We start from the raw sequence: 27,994 nt of genomic DNA on the forward strand, positions 1-27,994 counted from the left end.
AGCAGCTGTCGTGTGGGAACAGTGGTAGGACTAGGCACAGAGGAGAGGACTGGTATAGAGTAGGGGATAAGCTGCTGGCAATCCCAGCAGGCATGGGTAACACTGCACCACAAGCCACATTCTTACAGGTATCTAGGAATGTCTAGTTCACAAAGGGAAGATCCATTCTTCAAGGGCTTGTTAAGAGTGAAGGTCTGGCTGTCTGAACACTGGAGGCCTTACATTTGATGCTGCCATTGATTCATCATGGGGCCTTGAGTGGATCACTTAACTCTCTCAACATCTATTTCCTTCTTATAGAATGGGGACAACAGCACCTCCCTATTTATGGAACTGCTGTCAGGGTAAAATGGATTGTGTGCAGGAATGTGCTTTGAAAACTATAAACTGGGAGAAAAAGGCGTCAGCTCATAAAATAATATGGGACAAATTGGTTCATAGACAGCAATTTATTCATTGGTCCAGGCTGATTGTGTTAACACTTAAAGAGTTGAAAACATTATATTGCATGGGACTATACTTCAGGCGCGCCTTAAATGTCCAGGTGAAGGGAATAGCAGGTATGAGGAAGAAATGGAAGGTCAGAACAGCATTTTATGGAACACTTGAGCAAAAGGAATCATAAAGGTCATCTGATTGAAACCTCTGTAGATGAGGAAACTGAGATCCAGAGAACTTAGAGGACATGCCAACGGTTGCTCTGTTGGCCAACACTCCAGAATTGAATCTGGAGCCCAGGTCACATACTAACTCTTCCATCACACCAGCTTTCCTCACTGATGGTTTTAGTTAAGCAAAAGTGAAATCTGGGTGACAAAAATATGTATCCTGACTAATCCCACACAAACTGGAATGCAGTATGTTTATTTGTGACAGCTGATCCTGTTAGTGAATCTTGATGTGATTATAAAAATTTAGAAATTCTAATGAACACTGGATGACAATGGATCTGCCTTCTATTTAGAACCAAGGCCCACTAAAAGAGCCAGCTAGGACAAATAAATACAACACTTCATCACCTACATAGCTTATTTTCAGTGTTATTTAAAAAAAGTTTGCCCTAGTGAATGTGCTTTTTCACATGTTACGTGTCCTTTAGACACTGCATGTCATCAAAAGCACATTCAAAGATTTTGAGATTCCTAGAGATAAAAATTTTGCACATCGAGCATAGCATGGACTTACCCTGCCCCATGGAAAGCCAGGCTGAAAAAGAAGATGATGGAAGCATGGTGAGTGTACCAGAAGAGCTCATAGGAAGCCTGTCTGAGGAGCTCAGTTGAAGAAGTCATGATCAAAATCAAAGCCAGAGAGATCACCAGCCCTGTTACACCCGCTATTGTCGTTAGCAGCTCAGCAGCTGTGTTCTAAAAGAATCAAACATCACGACATTAATATTGTAGCTACATTTTTCCATTTTAGGATTGATACTTGAGAGTTCAAGGAGAGAACAATTAAAACAATTTTAATCAGAAGCATATTAGCCTCAAGAAGGGTCCAGATACAACTGAAGAAGTTGTATCCTCAGGTGCTCCTTTTCTCCCTCCATCTTATGCTTGGACAATTACTTTGCTCATATTTCCTAAAATTCCATTTCATTCATTATAATTATTTCATTTGCATAGGCAATCTTTATGTCAAAGTTACCATGCTGAATCAAAACTAGGAAAAATGTACGAAAAGTGCATTTTAAGATAAAATACTGCAAAATAAATGTTTCAGATTTTTAATTTTTAAAATGAAAATAGGGATCACTGTGCTCAACTGCATCTTAAGATTAATAAACACTTTTTTTGGGGTGGTCCCATAGGGGCATTCCGGATAAAGCATCTATATAGCCTTTTCCCCTGGGAGTTATTCCTTGCTCTTGCTTTTTAATTGGAAAGACCATGACTTGCATTTCTTTCACATCACCTCAGGAGGCCTAAGAGATCAATGAAGATACAGCTATTCTCGTCTGGCAGACACTGCCAAATGCCAGAATTCTGATCTGGGAGCACATGGGATTGGCAAATAGCCTTTCAGGACATGAATCACAAAGCATTTTGTTTTTATTGTGAGTTTCCCATATTCTTGCCAAGTCATTAGTATTCAAACATTGTGTGACTATCTTTGAGGCGACCATGAGCTCAATAAACTGACGCTATATCTTTTGTCAGTAAAATCTCATTAATTTGGGCTGCTTTGAGATCTCAAGCTAATTTGGACAGGGACTTCTCCGTTGTTTATTTTTTCCTTCATGGAGCAAAGAGTGGAAATAAAATTGAAAGAGCTATGGCTAAAACATTTAAATGATTTTTTTTTCAAATACACTCAGGCATTTTAGAAATCCATTTACATCATATGATGTGTTAATTTCAAGTCGTTCTTCTCTGCTTATAAAAGCAAATCCCCATTTAGTTTTTTTTTGTGATACATTTATAGACTGGTTTGAGTTGCGATGTATCCTCTAAAAGTGATCCCATCTTTAGAAATGTTCTATAATGTATGCTTTATGTTACAGATACTCATCTTTCTTCAAATACCCCAAATTAGAGGGTTTCCGGAACTTAATTGGTACTTACATAGTACATTGCATCTAAATTTTTGAAATAACTATATTGGGAGTAGCTTAATCATCTAGTTAAATTGCTTTAAAAGAGGCAGTTATCAAATACTGTTTATTATATAGTCTTTTCAAAATGTTGAGATTTATTCCTGGGTCTGTGTAGCAAAGAATTTTCCAGACCTCAGTGTAGAAATGAGTTAACCCCAGCAGACAGCCAGATAAATGCTGTGGTTCAACCAAGTGACATGAAAGGTATCCCAGGGGGCATGTGTAGAGCATCTTCAGTTTTATTTATAACCGGTAAATGTGTGCTTTCAATTGTCATCAGTTAGGAATAGTTGGCTCTGATAGTGGAAACCATGACAGGACATGGAAAAATGTCCCCAAATATATTTGTGTTGCATGGGTAAAATTACCATGTAGGGACCTTGCCCAGATGGTATAGGAGAGATCTCCACTTCCTGAGTGTGTGGCCTTAGGGCTCTTCCTGGGTATGGTGGTTTGAAGCAATGGATGCCCAGAAAAACATACTCTTAAATTTAGTCCATTCCTGTGGGTGTGAACCCAGTGTAAGTAGGACCTTTCGATGAGGTTACTTCAGTTGAGGTGGGCCCATCAGGATGGGTCTGAATCCAATTCCTGGAGTCCTTCATAAGCAGAATTGATATTCAGACAGAGAAAGCCACAGGAAGCAACCAGCTGAACATCAGTGAAACCGGAAGAAAAGGGAGAGACCAGGAGAGGCTGCCATATGCCTTGTCATGTGCCAAGCGAAGGACCAAAGATTGCCAGCAGCCAGCCAGTCTTTGGAAGAAAGTACTACTTTGATGACACCTGATTTGGATTTTTTCCCCCAGCTTCAAACCATGAATGAATAGATTCTCATGATTTAACTCTATCCATTTCGTGGTATTTGCTTGAGCAGCCACGAAACTAAAACACATGGCAAAATAGATTTTTTTTTTGACATGGGCAGGCTCTGGGAATTGAACCTGGGTCTCCAGCTCAGCAGGAGAGAATCCTTGCCACTGAGCCACTGTTGCATCGCCCAATATAGATATTTTAACTTGGTCGATATGCTAGATGCATATTCCAATATGATAGTATGTGACAAAAGGCTTGAATCAACTGCAAAAAATAGAGGTGGGGAGGGGATTAAGGGAAAGAACTGTATTACCCTCTAAAGGTGGATCACTGTGGCTACATTTTTGGTTTTCTTTTTGTCCCACATGTGTTGCCACTCTGTGCACACATGTAATTAGCATTAATGATGTCACTGGCTGTGCAGGTCTTATTATGGAATCAGCTACTTTGCCCGGCATCTGATTTGGCAAATCAACTATTCACACGTGTGCCAAAATAGGAGGCATAGGAGATGAGATCCAGAAAACAATTTGCAAATGGAAAATGAAGACATCCCATTTATAATCCGTGGATTTAGATGACACTTCACATTCTTTATGAGTCTCACATCACTGAAAAAAAAACCCCACCTAATCATGAAAGCTACTTTTAAAATGCAAACTATCAGGATTTTAGCAGGTTTAAAGCATTTCCTGCTTAAGTGTATTTTTTTTTTTTTTTTGCTATAAACTAATTAAGTGGGATCTGTTTCTCTCCTGGCTCATAATCTGTTAACAATATTTATAGCAGAAAAAAGTCACTTTTTTCCAAAGGTGAAATTGACGTTAACATTTAGCAGAAACTTCTTTGATGCTCTTTTACTAAAAGCTTTTTGAAAGATAGTGTTCCTGATGAAGGGATTTGCAAGAAGGATTTTCAGGTGAGAAAAACTAGGTAGCATGCAAGGAGAACTCACCACATGGAAAGTCCGGATAGGGTTGAGGTAGCTCTCGTTAGGGGTGTTTCCAAGTTTGGAAAGGGCAGCCAGAAGTCCCTCCGCCTCCGCGGACTGGCTCAGGTGGTAGCGCTCCAGGTTGAACAAATGTGCCACAATGTGGATGGCTGAGAATGAAGAAATGATACCAAACCTGCTTCCTATGGATTTCCTCCTTGGTAGTTAATTAAAATATACAATTCCCCTATTGTCAAGTTTCTGTTTTTTTTTTTAAATAATATCCAAGGAGAAGGGATTTATTTCATCTTAGTATCTTGAATACAGTGGATTGAATACCTTCAGAACTATGGTGTGATTCACCATATTCATTTTATTTATAGTTAAATAATAAAATAGATTTTAATTCACTATTTTATATGTTGAGTTATAAACATATGACCCTCCTGGAAGTGGAATAGTTATTACGAATAGTATGTCTTATCACAAAATAATTATATATGTGCTATATCTTATATAGCTACCTCCTTTCCTAAGAAATTGGAAACCATTATTCTGAAATGCTATAATCAAATCCACTGATGTATGTATGGTGATAATATGTACATATCCCTACATATATCCATGCACACATATATTTGCATGTTATTCTTAGCAGATTGAGAGAAGCCAGTATTTATAGAACTAAACCTCTCTGTATATTCTTCAGAAGAAACTGAGTCTCCAGTTGGGGAATTGGTTTTGCTTAAATTCTAAATGAAGAGCACAAGCTTAGAAACATAGTTCCATCTAGCCTGAGTAGTTTGATGCTACTCTTTCCTGACTTGTGAAAGCTGTTGGGAAGCCTGTATCACAACTTCCAGACAAGGAAGGTCATACGAATACTTTGCCTACAAATGGAGGCCCCACTGGGCGGCAACTGATACCTGATACTGGGATCAGATGCCAGTGTGAATTGGGAATTTATTACCTAAAGTATATATAATTTCCTAGTTGATACATTTATATATATATATATATATATATATATATATATATATATATAAATATAAATATATATAATCTTTTTTTCCTGCACCCACAGTGAGAAGTAGTGGGACAGATTGCTATTATACACTTTATACAAGTTGTGGGAGAATTTGGGGATCCTCTGTGTCTGTACATTGTAGGTTGGGTGTGGGAAGTTAAGGAAAAAGGGACAGAAGAAACTTCTAATGATACTGTTGTCATTTCAGTCTCCCAAGGACTTAGTAGCAAATGCCATCCTCTAGCCAGCCTCTTCTCTCTGTTACCCTAGCTCCTATCAGAATCATTGCCTTTTCTGCCTTGAAACCTTCCACTCATACTTTAAGACCCATTGCACAAGTTGTATTTTCTACCAAGCATTCTCCAATTCCATAGATACAAATCATATCTTGATTATGGCATTTCCCAGGCACTGTTGTTATCAGCACAATTGTTTAGCACCACTAAGAGCTGCATAATTATTTACTGAGTGACAATGAGATTAAAGAAAGGGCCAGAAATTTATCTGTAGATGTGACATCGATGGAGTAGTTTTTTCTCTGCTGATACATATTTTTTTGCATATTTTTCTTTAGCCTTTAAGTTAAAAAAGCAAGCCAAACACACATTTGATTGAGAGTCACTTAAGAAGACATAAAAGATGATAAAGTTTCTGAGGCTGTGATCATTGCCCCTTTATGGGTCCAGTGAGGTTAGCACCCAGAGGCAGTGTATTTCTTCCCTTAGGTATTTCCTCAAGGTACATGGACACGTCCACCAAGGGGGCTGCCTTGTTTACTACCTCAGAGCTCACAAAGTGAGGTAAGCTTGCCCAGCAGCCATCTTTTCCAATATATTATACATAAAACGGGAACTATTTACTAAATTGAATACAAACATTATTTCTTATTCCCAACTGCCATTTTCTGATAATTACCTCAAAGTGTTGGAAAAACAGACAATATATCTCGTAGCTAATAAGTATTGGATATTTACCATGCACCAAACACACCTATAGATGCTTTAGATATATTTTCTCATTTAACCTTCAGGTATTAGACTTATTCCCATTTTATAAACCAGTATTTAAAAACTTAAGGCATTTGCAATCCATTAATGGCAAAGGTAGAGCAAACCCATGTTTGCTGACTTCAGGGTTATATATATATATATATATATATATATACTGTATTTTTAGAGATAGGTTTACATAAAACTTACAAAAAAAGCACAGAGTTCTCATACCCCTTCCATATATAGTTCTTCCTACTATTGGCATTTTGAATTAATGTGACACATTGGTTATACTCGATGAACCAATATTATCATAATTATATTATTAACTAAAGCTCATAGTTTACATTAGGGTTCACTCAGTGTTGTATAGTTCTATCATTTTTTAAACAATTTTATTGTGGTGACATACATACAAAATAAAATTTCCCATTTCAACCCTTAGGAACCCAACTTTTAGCTTCTAAGCTGTATTGCTTCTTTTCACTGATCACTAATTGTTTTATCTTACTGCTTACTCAAAACCAATTTCTCCTGTGGGCTTAAAAAAATATTCTCCGATGGAAGAGTTAAACCATTGCCAAGGTTTATGACTGATGTGACATTTGGAGTCTCATAGTAGTTTGGCGTGAGTGCTACTTTTATAATCCAATCAATTAACCTTACTGCCCTGTCCCCAGTTTTCTTTGATTCTCCTTCCATGGAGTAGACAGGGAATGGAGCTGTCCCTATTTTATAGAAATAGAAATTGAGCCTCAGAACAAATTAAGGGACTTATTTATTGTTAAATGGTACACACGTGAGAGTCAGAAAGGGAATTTAAGACACACGCTGGGCGTTTTATTTTCTATATTCCACCACATTCTTCTCCTTTAATGAGCATTGATCATAATCTATTTTCTATTAGGTTGATTTCCACATAAGAACTCAGCACTGTTAAACTAAATTTAAGTACATTTATTAAATGAACAGAGTATTAAACTATTTATTTATTCTTATGGCCAGGTCACTCATAACAGAGATGAAGAAGCTAATGAAATAGTACAAGAAATCTCAAGATGCTTTTCAAGAGGCAGTTCCTGGGGGAATTTCACTTTGAAAACGAGTCTCTAATTTTTTTCATGTGCTTTGAAATTCATATTTTTAAATGCTCCTTTGCTCTAGCTCCTTCCATTTTGTTTTATTTTCACAATAAGACAAAAAGTAGAAGATTTTATTTGTCTCGGGAATTTTCTCAGAGGGAGAACTGCTTATGCCCATTTTGTTTGTCCAAAGATTTTATTTTCCTCTTAGACTTGGTCCTAATTTTATTGTGACCTCTGCTTAGAACTAAATGTACCCCAGCTACCAAATCTAGTGTTATATGAACCTGTTGGCACTTGATAAATACCAGGGGAGATAAACGATCTTGTTCTTTGTCTGACATCACATTTTCTATTCTTCCCTTACCCCTTTTCAGTTATTTTACTATTAATAGCCATGCTACCTATGCTTACAGTGACAATTGCTTCAAATGTGTGATAAGATAGTCATATGGTTTTATTTTTCTCTCCCTTAGTTACCAATATCATGTCATGTTGTTAGATTTGATATTAGTCAGTAGCAGAAATAATACTGAAGAGACAGGTCTCATTTTCTTAGCTTCTTTCAGTCCCTGTTTTCTCATAGGTAAAAATGGGTGGGTGGGGCTAAACTCCATGACTGCTAAGCTCCCTCCCTGTTGTGTGGCTACTCTATTTTTCTCTGAAATTAACTGGGGACATTTATCAACTAAAAGGGATCTGTAGACCAATTTGAAATATGTGAACAAAAACTCATGTTTTAATATGTTTTCATAATCAACACTGTTTAATGAGGGCTCTTAAGACTTGTGGCAAATCCATTGCTATCAACTACCCAAGAGATCTCTTCTAGGTGACCTCTGTGCAGTTTGTGGGTTGCGCACCACTACACCCTTGAAATAGCACAAGGTACACACTTCTAGAAGCCACCCCAATATGTTGGGCTAAAAGGTGCTCTAACTGGATCTTTCCACAATTTTATTTTCTCACCAAAGTCCTTCTACAGTTAAAAGAGAGCTACAAGATTGGAAGCACTGCACATGCACGTTTAATTGGTGTGTGAATTTCTGAGTTCAAAAAGGAGCTTTTATTGAAGAGCGAACAAAAAAATCATAATGGCTACAATTAGAGCCCGTTTCCCTGGGAAAGTTCCTTCTCTTTCTTTCCTTCTTCTTTTTTATTTTTTTATGTTTCAGGAGATCAAAGGACGCATAATTGAGGGAGAATCTTGGAAGTGTGGTCAGTTCTTGCTTTTTGCCTGCCTTTCTGTGATAACACACATTTTGGAGTTACTCACCTCCTAATTAAGCAGCTTTTAGAAAGAAGGACTTGGGGATAAATTTTGGTGGTGCTCCTGCAGCCAGAATCTGGTCCTACATTTGTGGTCCTATTTTGTAGGATTATGTGTTGACTCTGAGCCTCGTGTGTGCTACTCACTTGCAAACCATATTAAAGCTAGATGAGCCATGGAGGCAGGATGAGGGATGGAGCTTCCTTGGAGCCCTCAGTCTCTCAAGTAGGCCAGATTAGTAGCAATTTCTTAGGGTCAGATCCTGAAGATTTTGTGACTCCATGGCCATTTTCTACTTTGGGTCCTTCAAAACTTTATTTCTTCAGTGCCTTTATTCTGAGCTCTCTCCTCTCAACCTGTCCTTGTATCTATTGGGGTTAGTAAACAAATTTTAGCAACTCATGAAGAGCTGCAAGTGGGGTAGCTGTATTCCTGGGGCGAGTCGGAGTGAGCTGTGGAATTTGCTTGAGGGAGTGGCTTGAATGACTATTTGCATCACCCTTTGAAGGAAGCTCAGGCTCAAAGCACGACTTTGCAATTGGAAGGGTCTTCCAGGTCTACTGTGGGCGAGAGAGTCCAGAAAGATCCACATTAATAAGAATGGAGAGGCTGTGAAAGGATGATTTTTATGCCAGTGAGACTGTAGGTTCCTGAAAATGATTTATTGGTGGTTGAAGACTGCTCCGGCAGCTCTTATCATAGGCAGGCAAGCAGGAAGGCATGAAGCCAGCGGAGGAACAGCTCCTGCCACTGCATTTTCAGTGATGCCCTTGATTATAGATACCATTGTTTTGCCTCATTCCTCTACCTCCCTACCCTAATTCCATGTCTCTAATTGCCTCCTTTAATGATCTGACCAATTAAAGCCTGCAGTTCAACTTGTGGAGGAATGGGTGAGAAATGAGAGTTTGGCACGTAAACTTCTATGTGGATGCACCTCTTCCACTTGACTCCTTTAAGCCAGTCAGCTATTTGAAAAGCAGCATAATGGGTGATGCTAATAAAATAAGCATGGGAACATTTCCAGCTGCTCCCAAGTGAATACACCACAAGGACAAAATGTGAGAAGCAAAGGTAGATTATGAAACCAGGGCTTAGTGTTGCTGTTGATTTTTCCTCCCCTAAAAGCATAGTTGCCAGCTGCATTTCTTAGTTCATGTGAAATGTAATAATTGCTTTGTCAGAGTTTTGGAGAAGCAGAGAGCCTTCTCCCACCTTCCTGCCTTGGCCCTGAATGGAAAAAACTGCAGCCTGTGGGTTGCCATGGCTCCGTGTGGGACTGGAGCACTTTGGCATCAAATGTAGCTCTGGCTCTGCTGGGGGAGCCCCAGGAGATGTTTGGGAGCCAGGCAAAGCAGTGTGGATCTCTGAAGACAGGAGGAGAAAGGACATCCTGTTTTGTCTTGTTGCAGCAGAATGTGAATTTATTTTCTTGGACGAGTGGCATCGTTTTGCATCTCTTCACCCTAAATCATTTACAATTCCCTGAACAATTCATGCACTTTTGAGTTTTGAACCATTCCCAGCAATTCCTTCAACCTCTTCTGCTTCCTGGCCAACTCCTCCTCATCCTTGGGTTTGACCTAATTTGTTTGAGACCTATTATATGCCAAGGACCCAGGAGGTCAAGATGCATGCAAAACATGTCAGAAAAGGAAGCAAAGAAATGAAGGAAGTCCTTGAACTTTTCTTTATATAAATATATTTCTTTATATATAATCATATGGCAATAGTATGAAATGCACCTGTAACAAGCACTGAATGTCTCCTATGTGTGTGGTAGATGATGGGAACTATGTAATCTTCTGTAATGAGACTGCTCAGTCCTGTGTATAGTCTCAGCCCAGGAGGGGATCAGAGTCTAAAAGGTTTCACTATGTGCTAGGAAGTGTGACCTGAAATGAGACCTGTAGACTGGTGGGCACAAAGCCCAGACCTGGCTCTATAAGGGTGAGGTGGATCAGGGAATACATCCTGGATATGGCAATGTCTTAAGCAATAAGCAGTGTGAAGAAGAAGATGAAGGACATTTCAGGCAAAGGGAATGACATGGCCAAAGGCACAAAATACTCGAGGTCTACCAGTAGTCTGATGGTAGACAGCAAGGGGGTATGTGAGATGAAACTAGAGCAGGCTGCCAGGGATAATGGGGATGTCCCTGAAGATCATTCAGTCCTATATGCGAGAGCAGTATTTGAGTGACCTTGTATTCTATACATTTCCAAGAGGGTCCAGTCCAGACAACTAATCTGCACATCTAATTGAGATGGATAGATTGTATTATCACCCTCTTAATTCAGCAGAGGAAAGGGCATAAGTAAAATGTATCTAAGATTACACAGCACAGTCAGTGGCATGGGTGTATAATACATTGATCTGAATCTAGTCAACTACTGTTCATACTAAATAATACTCTATTCCGAAAAGAGGACTGATCACTCAAGTTTCAGAAAGTTATAGCTCTTATTATAACATCTGGTACGAAGGAGCCATTCAATATACATTATGGATATATTTTATGCTATTGACATATGATTACATATAAAGAAGTACACATGCCCCAAAGTTCAAGAACAAAACTGTTTCACAACACCAAATTTGCTTTCATATCTTGTCTTCCTTTCTGACATGCCTGGATGTTGTTTTTTTCTATAGTATCTATAACTTTCTCTTAGAAATTAATTCTGCCTTAAAACGATTGAATGGTGCTATTCTTTCTGCCATTTTACTGTTTTTAATAACGGAATTAAGGATTCTTCAGGTATGAAAGGAAGCCTAGAGTTTCCTTTATTTCCTTCTCTGATGGTCCCCCCAAATTGCAATCCAGACTCTAAATGGACGCCACGCATCACAGAGAACTCAGTACTCCCAGGGACGCATGCTAATTTTGTGTAATTTTCAATGTCTGGAAAAGACTTCCATTTCTGAGCTGAAATCTGCCTCCCTGGGTCTTCATTCCTGAAAGCATTCACCTATTCACCCAAGTTTATAGCCACCTACGTACATAAGATCAGCACTAACGTAGGTCCTGGAATACAAAGATCAATTAGCCTTGTTTTTTGCCCATCATCCCATAACTGGCTTTTTCTAGAATACACTGTCATTTTGCCCAAACCACAAAGATCTTTTTCACAGCATCTCCCAGATCGGTTTAATCTGGAGTTGAAGACAATCAATGGGGAGAATCTTCCCCTCCTGTCTCTCTTTCCTCCCGAAGTTGTGTTAATTGGCACGCAGCACCGTCTGTCATGTCTTGTTGCTTAATTAAATTCACATTTGCTTTGAGTGTTACTTTTACTCTGCTTTTTTTTATGCATGAGAGGATTAAAAACAAATGAGGAAAACATTTTATAGTTAAATTAGTTTGAGGGAAACAGTCCTGACTCATAACTCTTTATCATTCATATAGCTTTTTATTTCAATGCCTTTGTTTTCCAACAAAAACCACAAGCCAGTTGGTTACTACCCATCTTGCTTCCTTCCTCACCAGAGTTTAATCTTGTCCTTGGATGCTACTCTCTAATCCCTTTCTCTTGAATTAGAAATATAATAGCGATAACATTTGAGTATTCCTATGGAGTTTTAAATCTTTTCAAGATTCTTTTCTATCCACTAGCTCAATACTATTCAGAACCTTGCTCGCATGATCATTCTTTTCTTTTTTTCTATTTACTGCCCATTATATCATTTGATAGTCATTTTCATACAAGCTGTAAATGAGATTTTGAGCATAGGTCAATTTGATTTCCAACGTGAATTAAATAGTATAACAAAATGTTAATTTTCAAGTATGTATTTACCATTGTATTATCAACAGGCCTAATTATTCACAAATGGAAAATGAATTCTCATCATCTTTTTCTTGTCAAATTGGGGCTTGGTAGGGGAAAACCTGCCTGGTATGAATTAGATGTATAAGAATCCATTCATGTAAGTTCTCCGTGATCAGATGGAATACAAAGATTGGTCTTGCTTAAGGCTGGACTTTTATGGTGTGGGCTTAAAACAAAACTAGAGATTTAAATATGGGACATGGTAAAATCTGACAGGCAATTACTAATATGCACTTACTTGCATTCACAGCAATACCATAAGCGACCAGCTTGTGGAATTGGAGGTTTTTGTCTAATTGCCTCACCCATGGTCCTCTGCAGCACTAGAGGGAGAAAAAATAAATAAAAATCTGATGTGGGGAGATGTCATAGTGATGACAGGGTCATAAGAGTTAGACTGTAGGACTCAGGCTCTGCTTCTAAATTACTGAAGGTGGGCTATGTGACACAAAATTTCATGGCATCTTAGTCAAAGAAGCAAAGACAAAGGATTAGCAGTTGCTTTGTTGAAAGTTCAACTCAATAAAAGGGAATAAATTAGTAGTTCTGTGGCTATAAGTCATGAAGAATTCTGCTAATATTCATGACTGAGTTCCTTTATTTAGAAATTTAAGGTGATTCCCATCATCCCAACTCATGTGGTTTAAGTAGTCTATAAACTATCCATATTGCAGAAAGGAAGGTGTTATATTCATCTATATGTAAATATTCATAAAATCATGATGGTGATTATATAATAAATTGTTTCTTCTAGCAATGGTTATAGAACATCTCATTTTCAGTATAGTGTGTTATTCTCTTTAGCAGGAAACAGGTAAGCAGCCACACAGTGAAATCAATATAATTAAGAAATATCCCATTATATCTGGGAGAAGTTAAAATTGACATAAATGTACCGTGATTGTGCTTTCTGGGGGTGAGAACGTAGAACTTAGTGGCATTCAGGAGAATTACTTATTTGTCTTTATTCAATCAGAAATGTTAATAGCTCAAGCTGTTATAATACTTCCCTCTCTGTGAGACAGGTCAATTTGATGAGCCCTATTTTTCAGATGGAGCATATACATCTGGGAAAGGTTGAGCAAAAGTCTGACATCACATAGGGAAGTCACTGGTGGAAGCAAAAGTCAAATCAGAGGTACTGGTTACCGATTTCCAGTTTAGCCACTGTGTCCTCTCTTACAAAGAAATAAACCACAGCTTAAACAGGATTATTGAGAATTTCATAGTAAAGTACATTCTGTTTTCAATGACACATATTAGCATATCATGACAATTGAGATAATTTCAAATATTTCAGTACTTACAATACTTGTCCTTCTCAGGAATGATATAAGGTTTCGACTGATGGGTAAAAGAATGAGCATGCAGTTAAAATTCAAGCACACAGCAGATGCTCGTGCCCAGGCCAGTGCCGACTGTACATGTTTAAAGTGCAAAAAAAGAGATATAGTGAAAACAAGGAAGTTGAGGAAAACAGAATGCATTTTGTTTCCAGAAACTGTAATGAGTGTCCCCAACTCTACTTACACCCAAAAGAACTCGTGTGTAAAGGAAAGACTCCTCTTCTTCATACCAATAGAATGTATCCACAAACAGATATAAATTCACTCCCAGCCATGAGAGCTAGAGGAGAGCAAAAAAAGAACCGATCAACCCTAAATTCAGCCTTTTTCTCTAGTCAAGATCGCTTGTGGTTCTTCTTTGAAAGTAAAATAGGAGCTTCTCAATACTAACCAGAATTACTTCATGCACTAATTTCTCATAGATTAGTTTTCAGTAGTGATTTATAATGGTAGTAAACCATAAACTTTGTAAAAAAATATTTTAAACACATATGGGTATACTTTAAGTAATTTAATGAAAACTACAAAATGTTTCTAATCAACAGAGCTATGATGTTCTAAGTCAATGACATCAAGAAGTCGGGTGCATCTTTAAAAACAACTCAGAGAGTACTCTAGAAAAATTCCAATTCATAGTCTAACTCAAAGAGTTCATTTGATTTAGCAAAACGTTCATACATTATGCAAAAACAAACTGCTTGACTTCAAAAATAATTAAAAATGAACTCAGTTGGAAAACAACTTTACATGATTCTGTAAGTGTAAATTAAATATATCTACTGAATATTTACTACTAATTTTAGTCTTTTAACCAAAGTAACACTATAAGCTCTTAGCATTCCTATACAAATCATCCAAAAAATCAAAGACCATTTAACTATCTATTTAATGTTGAGTAAGAAAAATGATACTTACTACTAATATGACAGAGAGACTCTCACTTAAAATCCAGCACCCCAGCATGATAGTTTTGCTTTTATGCTGTCAGCAAATTATTCTTTTCATTCACCTTAGCCTAGATGTTCTGTCCTTAGTAAAGACTTCCCTACTAAATTATTGTCTTTTTGTCTTAGGAAGCACCTACTGGGAGCAGCTCTCGAGGAATTTCTAATTAAGGACTTCTTGCCAAAGGCTGACATGCCTCATGACCTAAGTAAATAAAAGGCAAGTCTCTGTCTACTGGTTCTTTTCTTCAAAGATTTCATAAAAAAAAGAAAGCTCGTTTTATTCAATTATTCTCATGTACTTTATACTCCATTCATTTTCTACATGATTGCAGTTAAGCTGATAATAACTCTCTGTAAGTTTGAGAAATAACCAAACTGCTGAGGACTGGATACAGCCAAACACTCACTCAAGCTTTCTCTACTTCATTTGTGCTTCTTCACTTCCTTCCACTATCTTTCAAAAAAAAAAAAACAACCAAAAAAGACACCATTCAGAACACAGAGCAGGTGCTAAATAAATATGAATTAAACAATCTTACAGAAGATAGCGGGGAAAAAGTAAAGTTCCCCCCTCAAAAAAAAATCACTGGCAGGACAACTCTCATAAATCCAAAGTGTGACTATGAAGAATGAGGTAGGTTTCTTTTCTTTTCTCTCTCTCTCTTTCTTTTTTTGGCGGGATTGCTAGAATACATCCTATTTTTTTCCTAGTTGAACTTGATATACCCATGAGATAAGAAAGAATATTTTTTCATACCATAGTGATCCCAGGAGTGGCTGGGTGTGAACCTGACTGCCCTCTAATTTGATGTTGTCATAATTGTTCAATAGGATATCTATCACTCTACTCTGGTAAACAAAGTTGCCCCCAATTAGGTAATTAAAGTCTCTGAATTTAGCATCTTCATTTGAAGCTACTACCTTATACTGCCTCTTATATGAAATGCTAATAGATGAATTTGTGCATCAGATATGTTTAATATATGGATATGTTTCATTCCTATGAATTGGACACATTTGAGTTATAGGAATTTCTTTATTAGTTACAAATACATCTTGTTATATGTGATTTAGTGTGATATATCTTTCTACAGAATGTCAGTGAATTGTAGAAAAATGAAGAAACACAGTATTCCATATTTCTAGACACCTAGAACTCAGCTGTCATTTTAATGAATGGCTGAGTTTTACTTTTATTCTTTTCAACCAGCCAATTATTTCATTTGAGCCTCAGTTTCCACATTTGTTTAATGGAGCTAATTATAATACTTAACTCATAGGTGCAGTTCCTTTCCTCCTTCACACATATATACCTGCATACACATTCACAGACACCCACACTTAAGCAAGATAATGCTTGTTCTGGAGATGTCTTAGATGTATCCATTTGCCAGTAAAAATTTAATAAATTTGCTTGTCTTTAGAAAAAGACATTGTTATTTAGGGATTTTTCCCTCTAGAAATATTTAAAAGAACAGGTATTTTGGCAGCATTAACCTGAGATTACAGTGCAGTCAGCAAAATATCTTTAGTACTTTCTTTAATGGTAAGCAATATAAAGATGTAAAAATCTTCATATTCACTTCCTTAAGCCAATAATCTTCCATCATGAAATGATTTGCTATTTCTGAAGTGTTCAGGATTTACATATCTTTGAGGGCTTATTCGGTTGGGTTATAAAAATTAATGCAGAGAGAATGCACCTAGAATTTTATACTATCTCTTCTATTTTAGATTCAGTAAGTGTGAGGAATAGTTGAAATTTTCTAGCCTTCTGCACTCTTCACACAGTATTACAATTGAGAGACATGTGTTGCTGAATAATAACATGTGGTCACTTCTTTTTGGTTAATTGCTTAGAATTCTTCCGGTGCTACGGTAAAAATAGTGTTTAAAGGCTTAAGATTAAAAAGCCATCTTTCCATGTTGCATACTTATTTCTAAAATATGATTTGTTTGTGCCTTATTTTGAGCATGGAAAGATAGATACATTGTCATTAAAGTGCAGCCATAATTCATTTATAGCATACAAACATGGTTAATGGTTGTACTATGAAATTACAGCTTATTAGCTTGCCATTTAACTGAACTGTTTTGTCTTTATAGATGTTATTTTTATAGAACTGGCCATGATTTTTAGTTCAGTCCTATCGAAGAATCACATGTGAACTTGAAGATATATTAAAATTCATTCAGAGATCAACAATGCAGTTCTCAAATTTCTATTTTCACATTTGTGAACAATCTGAAGACACCACCAATTGGTACCTGTATCGCTCAGCTTTCTCTACAGGAACAAAACCAACAAGAGATTTATTTTAAGGGACTGGTTTACTTGACTGTGGGAACCAGTGAGCGTAAGACCTGTGGGTAGACCAGCAGACTGGACATTTTGATAAGCGCGATGTTGAAATTTTCAGTTCAAAATTCCAGGCTGGCAGGCTGGAAACACAAAGAGGAGTAGATGGTGTCATCAGAAAGTAGCACTTCTTCTTCCTTCTGGAATCCTCAGTTCTTTACTTCAACTGATTGGATGGGACCCACTCACATTGTTGTGGGTAACGTCCTCTCTTCAAGTCAACTGATTGTAGATATTTATGCCATCTACAAAATACTTCCATGGCAACTAGGTCATACTAGGCCAGTTGTATGGCCAAACAATTGAACAACATAACCTAGAATATTTGACATGTACAATTAACCATCACAGTGTTTAATATTGGGTTCATATTTAGTTTACAAGAATCAAAATATCACTTCTTTTCTCATATACCAAAGCCCAGCATAGTTCAACCTGAGGACTTCTATTTGGAAACTCTCAGTTTTTATAAATAAGACAGTGTGGTTCCTCTTATTATTTGTTAATCTACCTGGTGAAAGTTTGAGAATGCTGCGTATCATGTCCACAAGGTCTGCTTCTGTTTTTTACTGTGGAGGACTCTGCACAGATCACAATGAAAATCAAGACTATTCTGAATCATTCCCCAAGAATTACGGACAAGTTAATGAAGGTGACACCTAGGGAAGGTGGAAATCCTATAAAGACTAAAATGATGGAAATGCTCAGATCCTGATCAATTTACTGCTAACTGATTTCTTTGCTAATTGGTAGTGCCCATCTCATTCCTAAGAATTTTCTTAGAAAAAATGAAGTGAAATTTATATCATTTGTTACTGAGGCTGATGCAGTCTTTCTAATTAAATGGGTATGCTCACAGGTTCTTCCAGTCCATCTCAAAGATGATAGGATTGTTTCCTCATGTGCAGTTCACCAATAAAAAAACCTTCTATAAAGAAAAAAGGGAGAGGGAAACAGAGCAAATAAATATATTTACAAAGGCAGGTTAATTACAAATATACATAAAGGCAAACTCTAATTGACCACCAAACATCCCTCGATTAGATTCTTGCTTTATTATATTTTTAGCTCTTTTTAGTTTCTTAGTTGATCAGTTCACCAAAGAAAGAAACGCTTTGATCCTCAAGGGCAAGACTGATCATCTAGCAGCTTTTTCCCCTGCATAGTAAAATCTAAGTTGTCTGTACATAGCAGCATTCATAAAGTATAAAAATTGAATTGCCAAATTTTCCTCTTCTAAGCATTAAACATATTTTTGCCTTTTCCTTAGAGCATTTATAAACATTTAAGTATGAGAGTGAAAAAAGCAGTACCAAATAAAGAAAAAAATCCAAATACATATAATCCCAAATTCTTGCATGGGTGCTGCAAGGAATATTTATTTTGATAATTAAATAATTATATTGGATAATTCATAGGTCATATAAATTCCATCTTTTTATAAGAAAAAATCAGAATAAAGAAAAAGTCCATATATTAAAATGTCTGATTTTTAAATTAAATGTAATTAAAAATGAAATATCCAGTAGCTCTGACCTTTGCTGAATTAAGTATATTATACTTTTATTGCCTCTGAATATAATTTTAAAATTGTTTGTGCCTCAAATTTAGTTAGCGTTGTCAGATCAAGCTTTTTTCCCACCTATGGCATAACTCTTTTATTTATCCAATGCTCACATTATTAAACCAGTATTTACTGAGATCACTGCAAGCATCCCGTGATCCTAGGCACAGTGGGTATTAGAAGTCTAGCTGCTACTATTTAGAGGATTACAATTTAATAGGAGAGGTGACAGGTACATGAGCAACAACTAAAGAAGGTGAGTGCATTTGAAGTGATAGAGATGGCACATCTGGGCTACTGAAGTATCAAGAGATCCGGGTGAGAAGCTTAGTGTGGGGAGAATTTCTCAGAGGAGGTGGGACGAGCTGGATTTTGTCCAAAAGTATATAGTCTCTCCTGCCTCTAGCCTTCTCATCCCTCACGGTATGCTTGCAACACATTTCTTCTTTACAGTTATCAAATTATTTGGAGAGACACTTCTCACAGGCCCTGCTAGTGGGTCTCTGGGTTTAATTGCTTAAAAGACAGACTAACTCATCATTTCTCACCCCAAACTAATGGCAAAGTTCAAAATCTCCCGCTTTGCTAAGCTTAACTTTTTGATTTAGGAATCTGGTGAAATCCAGAACAATCATGCGTTTTTACATGTGTTATATCACGTCTAGTACACATTGGGACTTAAGTGTTAAATAATAGCCACGGAACCGCATTCATTTCTCTGTATTATTATATTTCTCAAACATAAGACTGTTCCATACAAATCACCGCACAGACCTAGTCACAGGGATGTTCAACCAGTCACTGACTTCCAGTAAAGTTTGAAAGTGAGAGGGAAGTTTTCCTCTTAGGCAGCGAATCACTTAACTTCTGGGTTCAGGGAAATTTTAAGAAGGCTAGCCTAGAAATCCCTTCTTTGCATATCCAAGCTGTTCATCTCTCAAAAGTCATTGTGGATGCCAGAATTCCATAGGTTTCATTTTTTAAGATGAGCATTCATATTTGAGCATATTTCAAGCCAGATGGTTTACAGTTCATGTATTTGTTGCCGTTTTCCTGCCACAACAACTAAATATTGAAGACACATATTTGTGATGAGGAGAGCATTTGCAAACCATCTTTTCCTGCTGCTCTTTGATGCTGTACCCTGACTAATCCCCCAGCTTTCATCACTGAGCTGCTGGTGAAGCTCTGATGATTCAAACAATGAATTATATCCACTTGATTTAATAGGCAAGGGATAGGTGAAATCACATAAAACAACCTTCTGATAAATAAACATTTCTCGTAGTAGCCATGAATTTTCTGATAGGAAATAAGAAAGCAAATGAACATCTATTGAAATATTCTGCTTTCATGATCCGTTCGGACTTGCTTGAGAGTTTACTTTTAATCTTTCCAGAACATTATAAGCTAGTTTGCCAAACTATGGGACTGTTTGATCAGAGTTTAAAAAAAAGCAGGAATGTCAGACAAAGGTTTAGTATATTTTTTTTTAACAAAACCATCAGATATGAAAATATCAGCTGGAGAAAGCATTGTACCTTTGTACTGCAGGATGCCAACACCACTCAACATGTTCAATGGCATCTCTCTTCCAGGATGAAATGATTTGCTGTCCATTTGTCATCGCATGTGCACTTTGTTATTATTGCACTCAACTATTGATATCTGCATTATTACAATTTTGAAGATTCATTTTCTCGACGAAGGGCCATTAGGAAGCGTCACAGAAACAATGACCAAATTTTTAAAAATGAAAGGGAACAAAAAGAAAAAAAAATGAAAGCGTATAGAAGGGTGAGTTCACCTGGTGTCATAACAAGATCTGCGGGAATACCGAGTAGGTACTAAACAAGAAGCAGGCAGGATGGGATAAAGCAAACTTGTGCGCAGTCATCATCACAGCCATAATCCAACAATGCAGGACATGCATTCACATAAAGATTTGGTAATATATTTTGAGACATGGTTTGCAGTGCCCCTTACTTTGAATCAAATTTGCCTTAGAATCATAAGATTCATGAACAAAGGAAAACCTGAAGGATCACGTAGAACGATTTCCTCATTTTACAAAAGAGAAAACACAAACCCAGGTTGGTTAAGGGACGAAGCCAATGTAATATTACTGGTTGATGGTGAAGGGTAATTGAACCCAGGTGTTCAAGCCCATGGGCTGCTCATTTCATCACTCACTACAACTCTGTTCCCATATCTTGACAGCCTACAGTGGATAGGATGAAAGAATTAACAAAAAGTATCTCTTGAAAGCTCACTCTAGAAGTCTGGGCTCTGGAAGCAAAAATAGGATATTTGCAACTACTGTCTAGAAGCCTGGAGAATGGACATTTCTGGAGGGTGTCCCAGGGGACAAGCATATCATGTGTTATGCTATTTAATCCTCCCAGACCTAGGAGGAAGGTTGATAAGATCTACTTTATAGAAGAGGAGGGTGTGGAGATACTAGGGGAGCTGGGTAACTATTGCTGCGATTTCCCAGTTAGAAAATAACCTAGCTGAGATGCATACACACTGTGCCTGACTCAAATCCTATGGTCGGCCTACCTGACCATATTGCGAAAAGACAGACACACAGATGCATTTCCCAAAGCAGACATGACCACCTCCCCTATCTGCATGAATGCTTCCATTTGGATTGACGTCCAGAGCTGCAGGTATTTATGGTGGCCTGGCTGATTAACTTGAATCAACAAAGGAAAAAAAATGTTATTCAGAATGAATGGTGCCATTAAGCTTTGTTGGTTACTTGTAAAGATAAGATCAGACATCTAGTGCTGCTTTGTCATACCTCATTGAACACGTAGCTCTTGAGAGACTATAGATTTTATATCAGATTTTAAAAGTTTATATTGAAAATGTGAATTTTCCCAATGTAAGAATACAACTTAGTTGAAAAATTGTCTTAAAAAAATGCCTTCGTACTGTAGAAAATTAAACACTAAACATTTTTGTCATTGCTCCATTTTTAGCAATATTCATATGCTAAGACAAGACAAATTAATTGCTCAAAGTCCTATTAGAATATTTTTCGAAGATGGATCTTCATCAAGAAGAACAATGAACTTTTGCAAGTATGTTGAAAATCAGGCGTATTGGTATATAGCTGTTTTTTTTTTTTTTTTTGCATGGGCAGGCATTGGAACTCGAACCCAGGTCTCTAGCATGGCAGGCAAGAACTCTGCTTGCTGAGCCACTGTGGCCCACCCTCTATAGTTGTTTTTTATGCCTAGTTCTATTCTTACATCCGTCTCCATCACTCCAAGCCAATTTAAGGGACAAAGAAGCAGGTGCTACAATTCCACAGTTCCCAGTCACTTCTGTCATTTCTCAGTTCAACATCCTTCAAAAGTGAATGAATACAAAAGGTTTAAGACAGACACACAGATGCATTTCCCAAAGTAGATATGACCACATCCCCTATCCCATATCCCTACAACCAGGCCTCCTGGTTGAACATTATTTGATTAATTCATACTGGTTGTGAACTAAACACTTTGTACTTAACACATTAATTATTTTACGTATAACTTCAATTCCTCCATTAGCCCAGCCTGTGTTAGTGGTACAAACTCCTTTTAGACTTCTTCCTGCATTATTTCCCTAAGGTGGAGCTAGCTTAGCCCTGTGCTATTCCACCTACAATTAATATTTACTTAATTTGCAAGGACTTTCCTTGGTTTGATATTATTTCCATAAGAAAGAGGATTTGTCATCAGGTAACTGAGGTGCTACAATGGGCAATTTAGCTTTTGCCCAAACTACTTGATCAAATCCAAACTTTGTTTTTGGTGTCAGATGTTTGCAAAATAGACAAAGTACTTGGGCATTTGTGGTAGTTAGATTCAGTTGTCAACTTGGCCAGGTGAAGGCACCTAGTTCTGTTGCTGTGGACATGAGCCAATGGTAGGTGAATCTCATCTGTTGCTAATTACATCTGCAGTCGGCTAGGAGGCGTGTCTGCTGCAATGAGTGATGTTTGACTTAACTGGCTTGTGCTTAAATGAGAGAACGCAATGTAGCACAGTTTAAGCAGCTCGGCATTCCTCATCTCAGCACTTGCAGCTCAGCCCAGGCCTTTGGAGATGCAGAAAGAAGTCACCCTGGGGAAAGTTGTTGGAACCCAGGGGCCTGGAGAGAAGACCAGCAGAGACCATCCTGTGCCTTCCACGTAAGAAAGAACCTCGGTGGAAAGTTAGCTGCCTTTCCTCTGAAGAACCAACAAAATAAATCCCCTTTTATTAAAAGCCAATCCATCTCTGGTGTGGTGCATTCCAGCAGCTAGCAAACTAGAACAGGCATCTTCCTGTTTTTACTGCCTCTCCACAAAGTCTTGCCTACTGTGTTAGTTAGTAAGCTGCTAGAATGTGATATACCAGAAATGGAACAATTTTAAAAAGGGGAATTTATTAAGTTGCAAGTTTACCATTCTAAGGCTGAGAAAATGTCCAAATTAAGGCAAGGCTATAAAAATGGCCATATTACGGCATCCAGCAAAGGATATCTTGATTCAAGAAGGCCGATGATGTGCGGGGTTTCTCTCTCAGCTAGAAAGGTACATGGTGACATTTACTAGCTTTCTCTCCTGACTTCTCATTTCATAAGGATTCCACAGGGGCATTTTCCTTCGGCATCTCCAAAAGTCCCTGGCTGTGTGGGCTCTTTTGGTTCTGGTGGCTCTCTACCTTTTCCCAAAACGGTTCTATCTTACAAGGCTCCAGTAAGCAACCCCACCTTGAATGCGTGGAGATACATCTCCATGGAAACCATCTAAGCAAAAGTTACTACCCACAACTGGTTGGGTCACAGCTCCATGGAAATAATCAAAAAGGTCCCACCCAGCAATACTGAACGAGGACTAAAGAACATGGCTTTTCTGGGGTACATAATAACTTCAAACTGGCACATCTACTTATACATTTTTTCCCTAAGTTTGATCATTTGTTATTTTTTTCCTAACCAACCTTGATTCCCTTCCCTCCTCCATGAAAATAAATCTCCTGACTGAGGCACCCCACCTCCCACTCATCAATCTCGTCTCATACATCCATGGCTCAGAATGACATAAGGGAGAACTGGAAGATGGGGGAAAAAAATCAGATGTGCTATGAAATTGGAAGCAAGGCCGAAGGGAAAATGAGTTTTATAGGAAGCCAAATCCACAGTCACTGATTATTTTTAGATTACATAGGTTTGGGAATGGGCAAAGAGACGGAGAGCTTTAAAAAGCTACAGAAAGGAAGCCCCTTCTGATGTAGAAGCTTCAGGACTATCTTTTATCCTTTCTTCTCTCTCCTCTTTTATATTCTTTCAATTATTCACTCATTTAACCTATAGTTCTTGAGTGTTGTATCATAGGCATGCTAGGTCCTGGGAGTGCTGAGGTGAATAAATGAAGTTGGAGTGCAGAAAACCCATTATCAGGTGTTGTACCTTGATTCTATCCCTGCATCTCAACATGCGTCCCCCTTCTCCCCATTCCAGGTGACTAACTAGAGACACTTACTGCATTGCACTTGCATTTTTTTCAACAGCCCCTAATCGACATATTTGCCTGTAGTTATTTTCTTTTCATCCCCCAATCTGCCACTGGAGTCACTTCTCTAAAGCACAGAATGGATCCTGTCCCATTTCTGCATTTATGTGTGTACTGATTACCATGGGCATCTCTGGTCTTGGGTTCCACACTCAGCTCACATCCTCCAGAGCCCATGAGTACATTTGTACTTTGTTTCTTCTTCCTGATAGGCTCTACTTTCTCATTTCTGCCCCCTAACCTTAAACTCCTTCAAGGATCCGTTCAAACATGACCTCCTCGGTAAGCCATCATTTTAACCCAGTGGTAACTACTAAAGGTACTTAAAGGTATTAAAGGTACAAAGTACAAAAAATGCTGAAGGTTGTTCAAGATACAGCAATGCTTTTGGGAGCTTGGAGAATGGTGATCTGGGGGATACAGAGGAGGGGTTCCTTATGGAGGTGAATCTGTGATGCCAGTCTTAAACAACGAATGGGAATTCGACCAGGAGGAAAGAGATGTGAGAGCCTTTCAGCCAAAAGAAAAGCATGTGCAAGCACAGACATACAAAACCTCCTGGGAATGAGGGGAACTGCAAGCAGGTATGCAGAACTAAAGGTGAAGACAGGGCAGGTGAGAGAGGAGACAGGAGAAACAGACCGGGGCCCATTCACCAAGGGCTTTGTAGGGAAAGTAATCGATTTGAACCTGAACTTACATACAGGGGTCACAGACTCATCTTGCAGGTAGGCCCTGTGAAGGAGCCAAGGGGGCAGGCAGGTGCCTTTCCCCACCGCAGGGACGACGTCACCTAAGGCGACCAGCCTCTGCTTAGCTCAAAAAGGAATGCGGGTCAGCATTAGGGTATTTTTAAAATTTTTTAAGAAACACCGGCTTTCTCAAATTTTATATGAAATTTCCTAATTTTGTAATTTGGAAACAAATGTAAATGAAAAGACTAAAATCAGAGTATTTGTTCAACAGAACACAACTGAATGCTGGAAATGACTCATGGACTCCAGTTTGGGACTGCCACTCTAAGGGAAGGGGAGTCTTGTAGAAGAGCGAGAAGCACTGGGGAACTAGCCCTGGATTACTGAATCATCTGGCCGTGGTGTGAAGATAGAGGCGGATCTGAGGGAGTGAGCCTGGAGGCCAGAAGAGAAAGTAAGGTGGCATTGCAATAGACTGAAGGGTGCATGTTAGTTTCAGGAACCACAGGCCTTCCACTGTGCTTAGTACCACATGGGTATTTATTGACCGAATGCATGAACTAAGGGCATTTAAAAAAATCTAGGGAACATGAAATAATCAAATCGATGAAGACAAATTTTTTTCCTATGAACTGTTTCCAATTCTAAAGAGTTATTTTTTTTCTCTTTCATCAGCTATGTCTACTAACCACCATTTCGCTTCCATTTCCAAATGAAAAATATAACAGTATATAAAACTAATTAAATTAACATAGCTTATTATGACAAAAATAATTTCTTTTAAATTTGTGGACAGCACCACACTTTATATTAAGCTTCTAATTTTCATAACCAATGTGATTTCAAAATCAGCTAAGCTTGAAAAATTGTCTCCAACATTCCCAGTGCTTAAAGCAACCCCAATTGTAATATTATATTAACCAAGCTAAAAAATAGTATTATAATTTCCAGTCTTTCTGAACTGTAATAAGACATCTAACTTATGTATCCAAATTTATTTGATATATTTGCCTTGTTAATTAATTATGATTTACTTGAAAGTATTCCACTTGTAAAACTTTGCATCCTTAGCCTGCAGGGCTAAATTGTCAAGGGATAAATTTATTTTTTAAATATCTTCTTTAAATCGTTTTAAGATATGCTTAAGACTAGAAGGAAAAAGTGTTGTAAATATAAAATTCTTTTTTTAAATTAAACTATTAAGAAGAGATTGGAGGCGAGGTTTTAGGAATTTAGTAACTTAAATGCAAATGAACCATTGCAAGAATATACATGCGGCATGTGGTAGAACAAGACTAAATGATGAACTGGAAAAGATAGTGCCCCTATAAAGTGTTCGATGCACACCCAGAAAAAAAAAAAAGCTTTAAAACCTGTAAGATCAGCTAAGCTTTAAAGGATGCATTCTTGTATCAATTAAAGTCACATGAACTAGACTGCAATAAGCTATCCCCATTAAGTCACTCAGAACTTAAATACATGCACAAGGTCAAAATATTGCAGGATGTAGACTAAATGACTTAAAATCTTTTGAAATGACTAAAGAAAATTAAGCTTAATATATATCTACATGAACTCAAATTTCCAGGTGGAAAGTTTAGTCAATCATTAAGATGTTTACAAATATCAGAATATCTGGATGAAGAAAACTTCTAAATTCCACCAGGATTTTCTGGACTATGGGAACAAATTGGTGCAAATTTACTTTCTGATATTTCTAGACAAGGCTGTGGACTGAATAGATCCAGGAAATCTCCACCACTACTTAAAATACATAGAAAATACCAGTTAAATATTTTTAAGTGTTTATGAGAAAAACTGAAAACTCCATTGTTTTAGTTTGCTAGCTGCCAGAATGCAACACTCCACAGATGGATTGGTTTTTAATAACAGGGGATTTATTTCATTAGTTCTTCAGAGGAAAGGAAGCTAACTTTCATCTGAGGTTCTTTCTTACGTGGGAAAGGCTCAGGGTGATCTCTGTTGGCCTTCTCTCTAGCCCTCTGCATTCCAACAACTTTTCCGGGGGTGTTTTCTTTCTGCATCTCCAAGGGCCTGGGCTGAGCTGCGAGTGCTGAGCTGAGATATGCTGAGCTGCTTGGGCTGTGCTACGTTGAGTCTCTCATTTAAGCACCAGCCAATTAAATCAAACATCATTCATTGCAGCAGGCACGCCTCCTAGCCAACTGCAAATGTAATGAGCAAGGGATGAGGTTCACGTATCATTGGCTTATGTCCACAGCAACAGAACTAGGCACCTTCACCTGGCCAAGTTGACAACTGAATCTAACTACCACATCCATGTAGCAAAATGAAGCGGGTATGCAAAGTAATAGTGGTGAGTGGGGGTTCTAGGATGGAAAACACATTAAGATCTGCAGTGTAAAAAAGATGCCCCACATATATTGAAGAAATGGTTCTAGGCTCCCTGCTTAATGGAAGAAGCTGTGAAACTACTGTATGAGCTATTGAACTATTGATAGGATGTGAAAAATGTTTTGCTTGAAAGCTTGGAAGAAAATGGTTCATATCATGCTGTGGGAGGAAATAGAATAATCTTTGAGAGTTGGAACCCTAAATTTGTATGGAAAGGGGTTCAAACCTGAAGCCACAAATCAATATGAAAATGGTCCAAAACTGGTGACACTTTTAGGGTCTTAGCAGAGGTATTGAAAAATATCCCATGGAGGATCAGACTCAATCTTCCCATAAGAGATGAGCTGATAAACATTTAAAAGCATAAACAATTCATTACAAAGAAAGATGGTTCATAGGCAGTGAGTTGGATAATTCACATTCAAATTACTAGGAATAATAGAGCTATAGTCACATAGAAAAGAATTATTGCAAGTTATTTTTTAAAAAAAGAGCAATACTTTGAGGTATATACTGTAAGGACAAAAAGAATGGTAAATAAATATTATGACCAGTAATTATATATTTTTATTTATAATATTATTCTGAGACTGTTGTGTGTATGAAGAA

At 37.7% G+C, this 27,994-nt stretch overlaps 1 protein-coding gene across 5 annotated transcripts in view; it reads right to left on the reverse strand.

Moving 5' to 3' along the window:
• NOX3 (NADPH oxidase 3) overlaps positions 1-17,501 on the reverse strand; it is a 59,095-nt gene extending 41,594 nt beyond the window's left edge. For 4 of the 5 annotated variants that reach the window (XR_013165391.1, XR_013165379.1, XM_077136116.1 and 1 more), the window contains exons 1-6: positions 14,809-15,299; positions 14,078-14,173; positions 13,855-13,965; positions 12,786-12,870; positions 4,368-4,513; positions 1,186-1,367 (exon numbers count right to left, since the gene is read on the reverse strand). Coding sequence is in view for 2 of the 5 variants with exons in the window: in XM_077136116.1 (XP_076992231.1) it covers positions 1,186-1,367; positions 4,368-4,513; positions 12,786-12,870; positions 13,855-13,965; positions 14,078-14,173; positions 14,809-14,856 (668 nt within the window). In the remaining 3 variants the exon portion in view is untranslated. Of the gene's footprint in view, positions 1-1,185; positions 1,368-4,367; positions 4,514-12,785; positions 12,871-13,854; positions 13,966-14,077; positions 14,174-14,808; positions 15,300-17,108 lie in introns of those variants that run through there. The other variant, XR_013165397.1, reaches the window with a different exon arrangement.
• Positions 17,502-27,994: the final 10,493 nt, after the last annotated feature.

Source organism: Tamandua tetradactyla, chromosome 2 (assembly GCF_023851605.1).
Source record: "Tamandua tetradactyla isolate mTamTet1 chromosome 2, mTamTet1.pri, whole genome shotgun sequence".
NCBI lineage: Eukaryota > Metazoa > Chordata > Mammalia > Pilosa > Myrmecophagidae > Tamandua > Tamandua tetradactyla.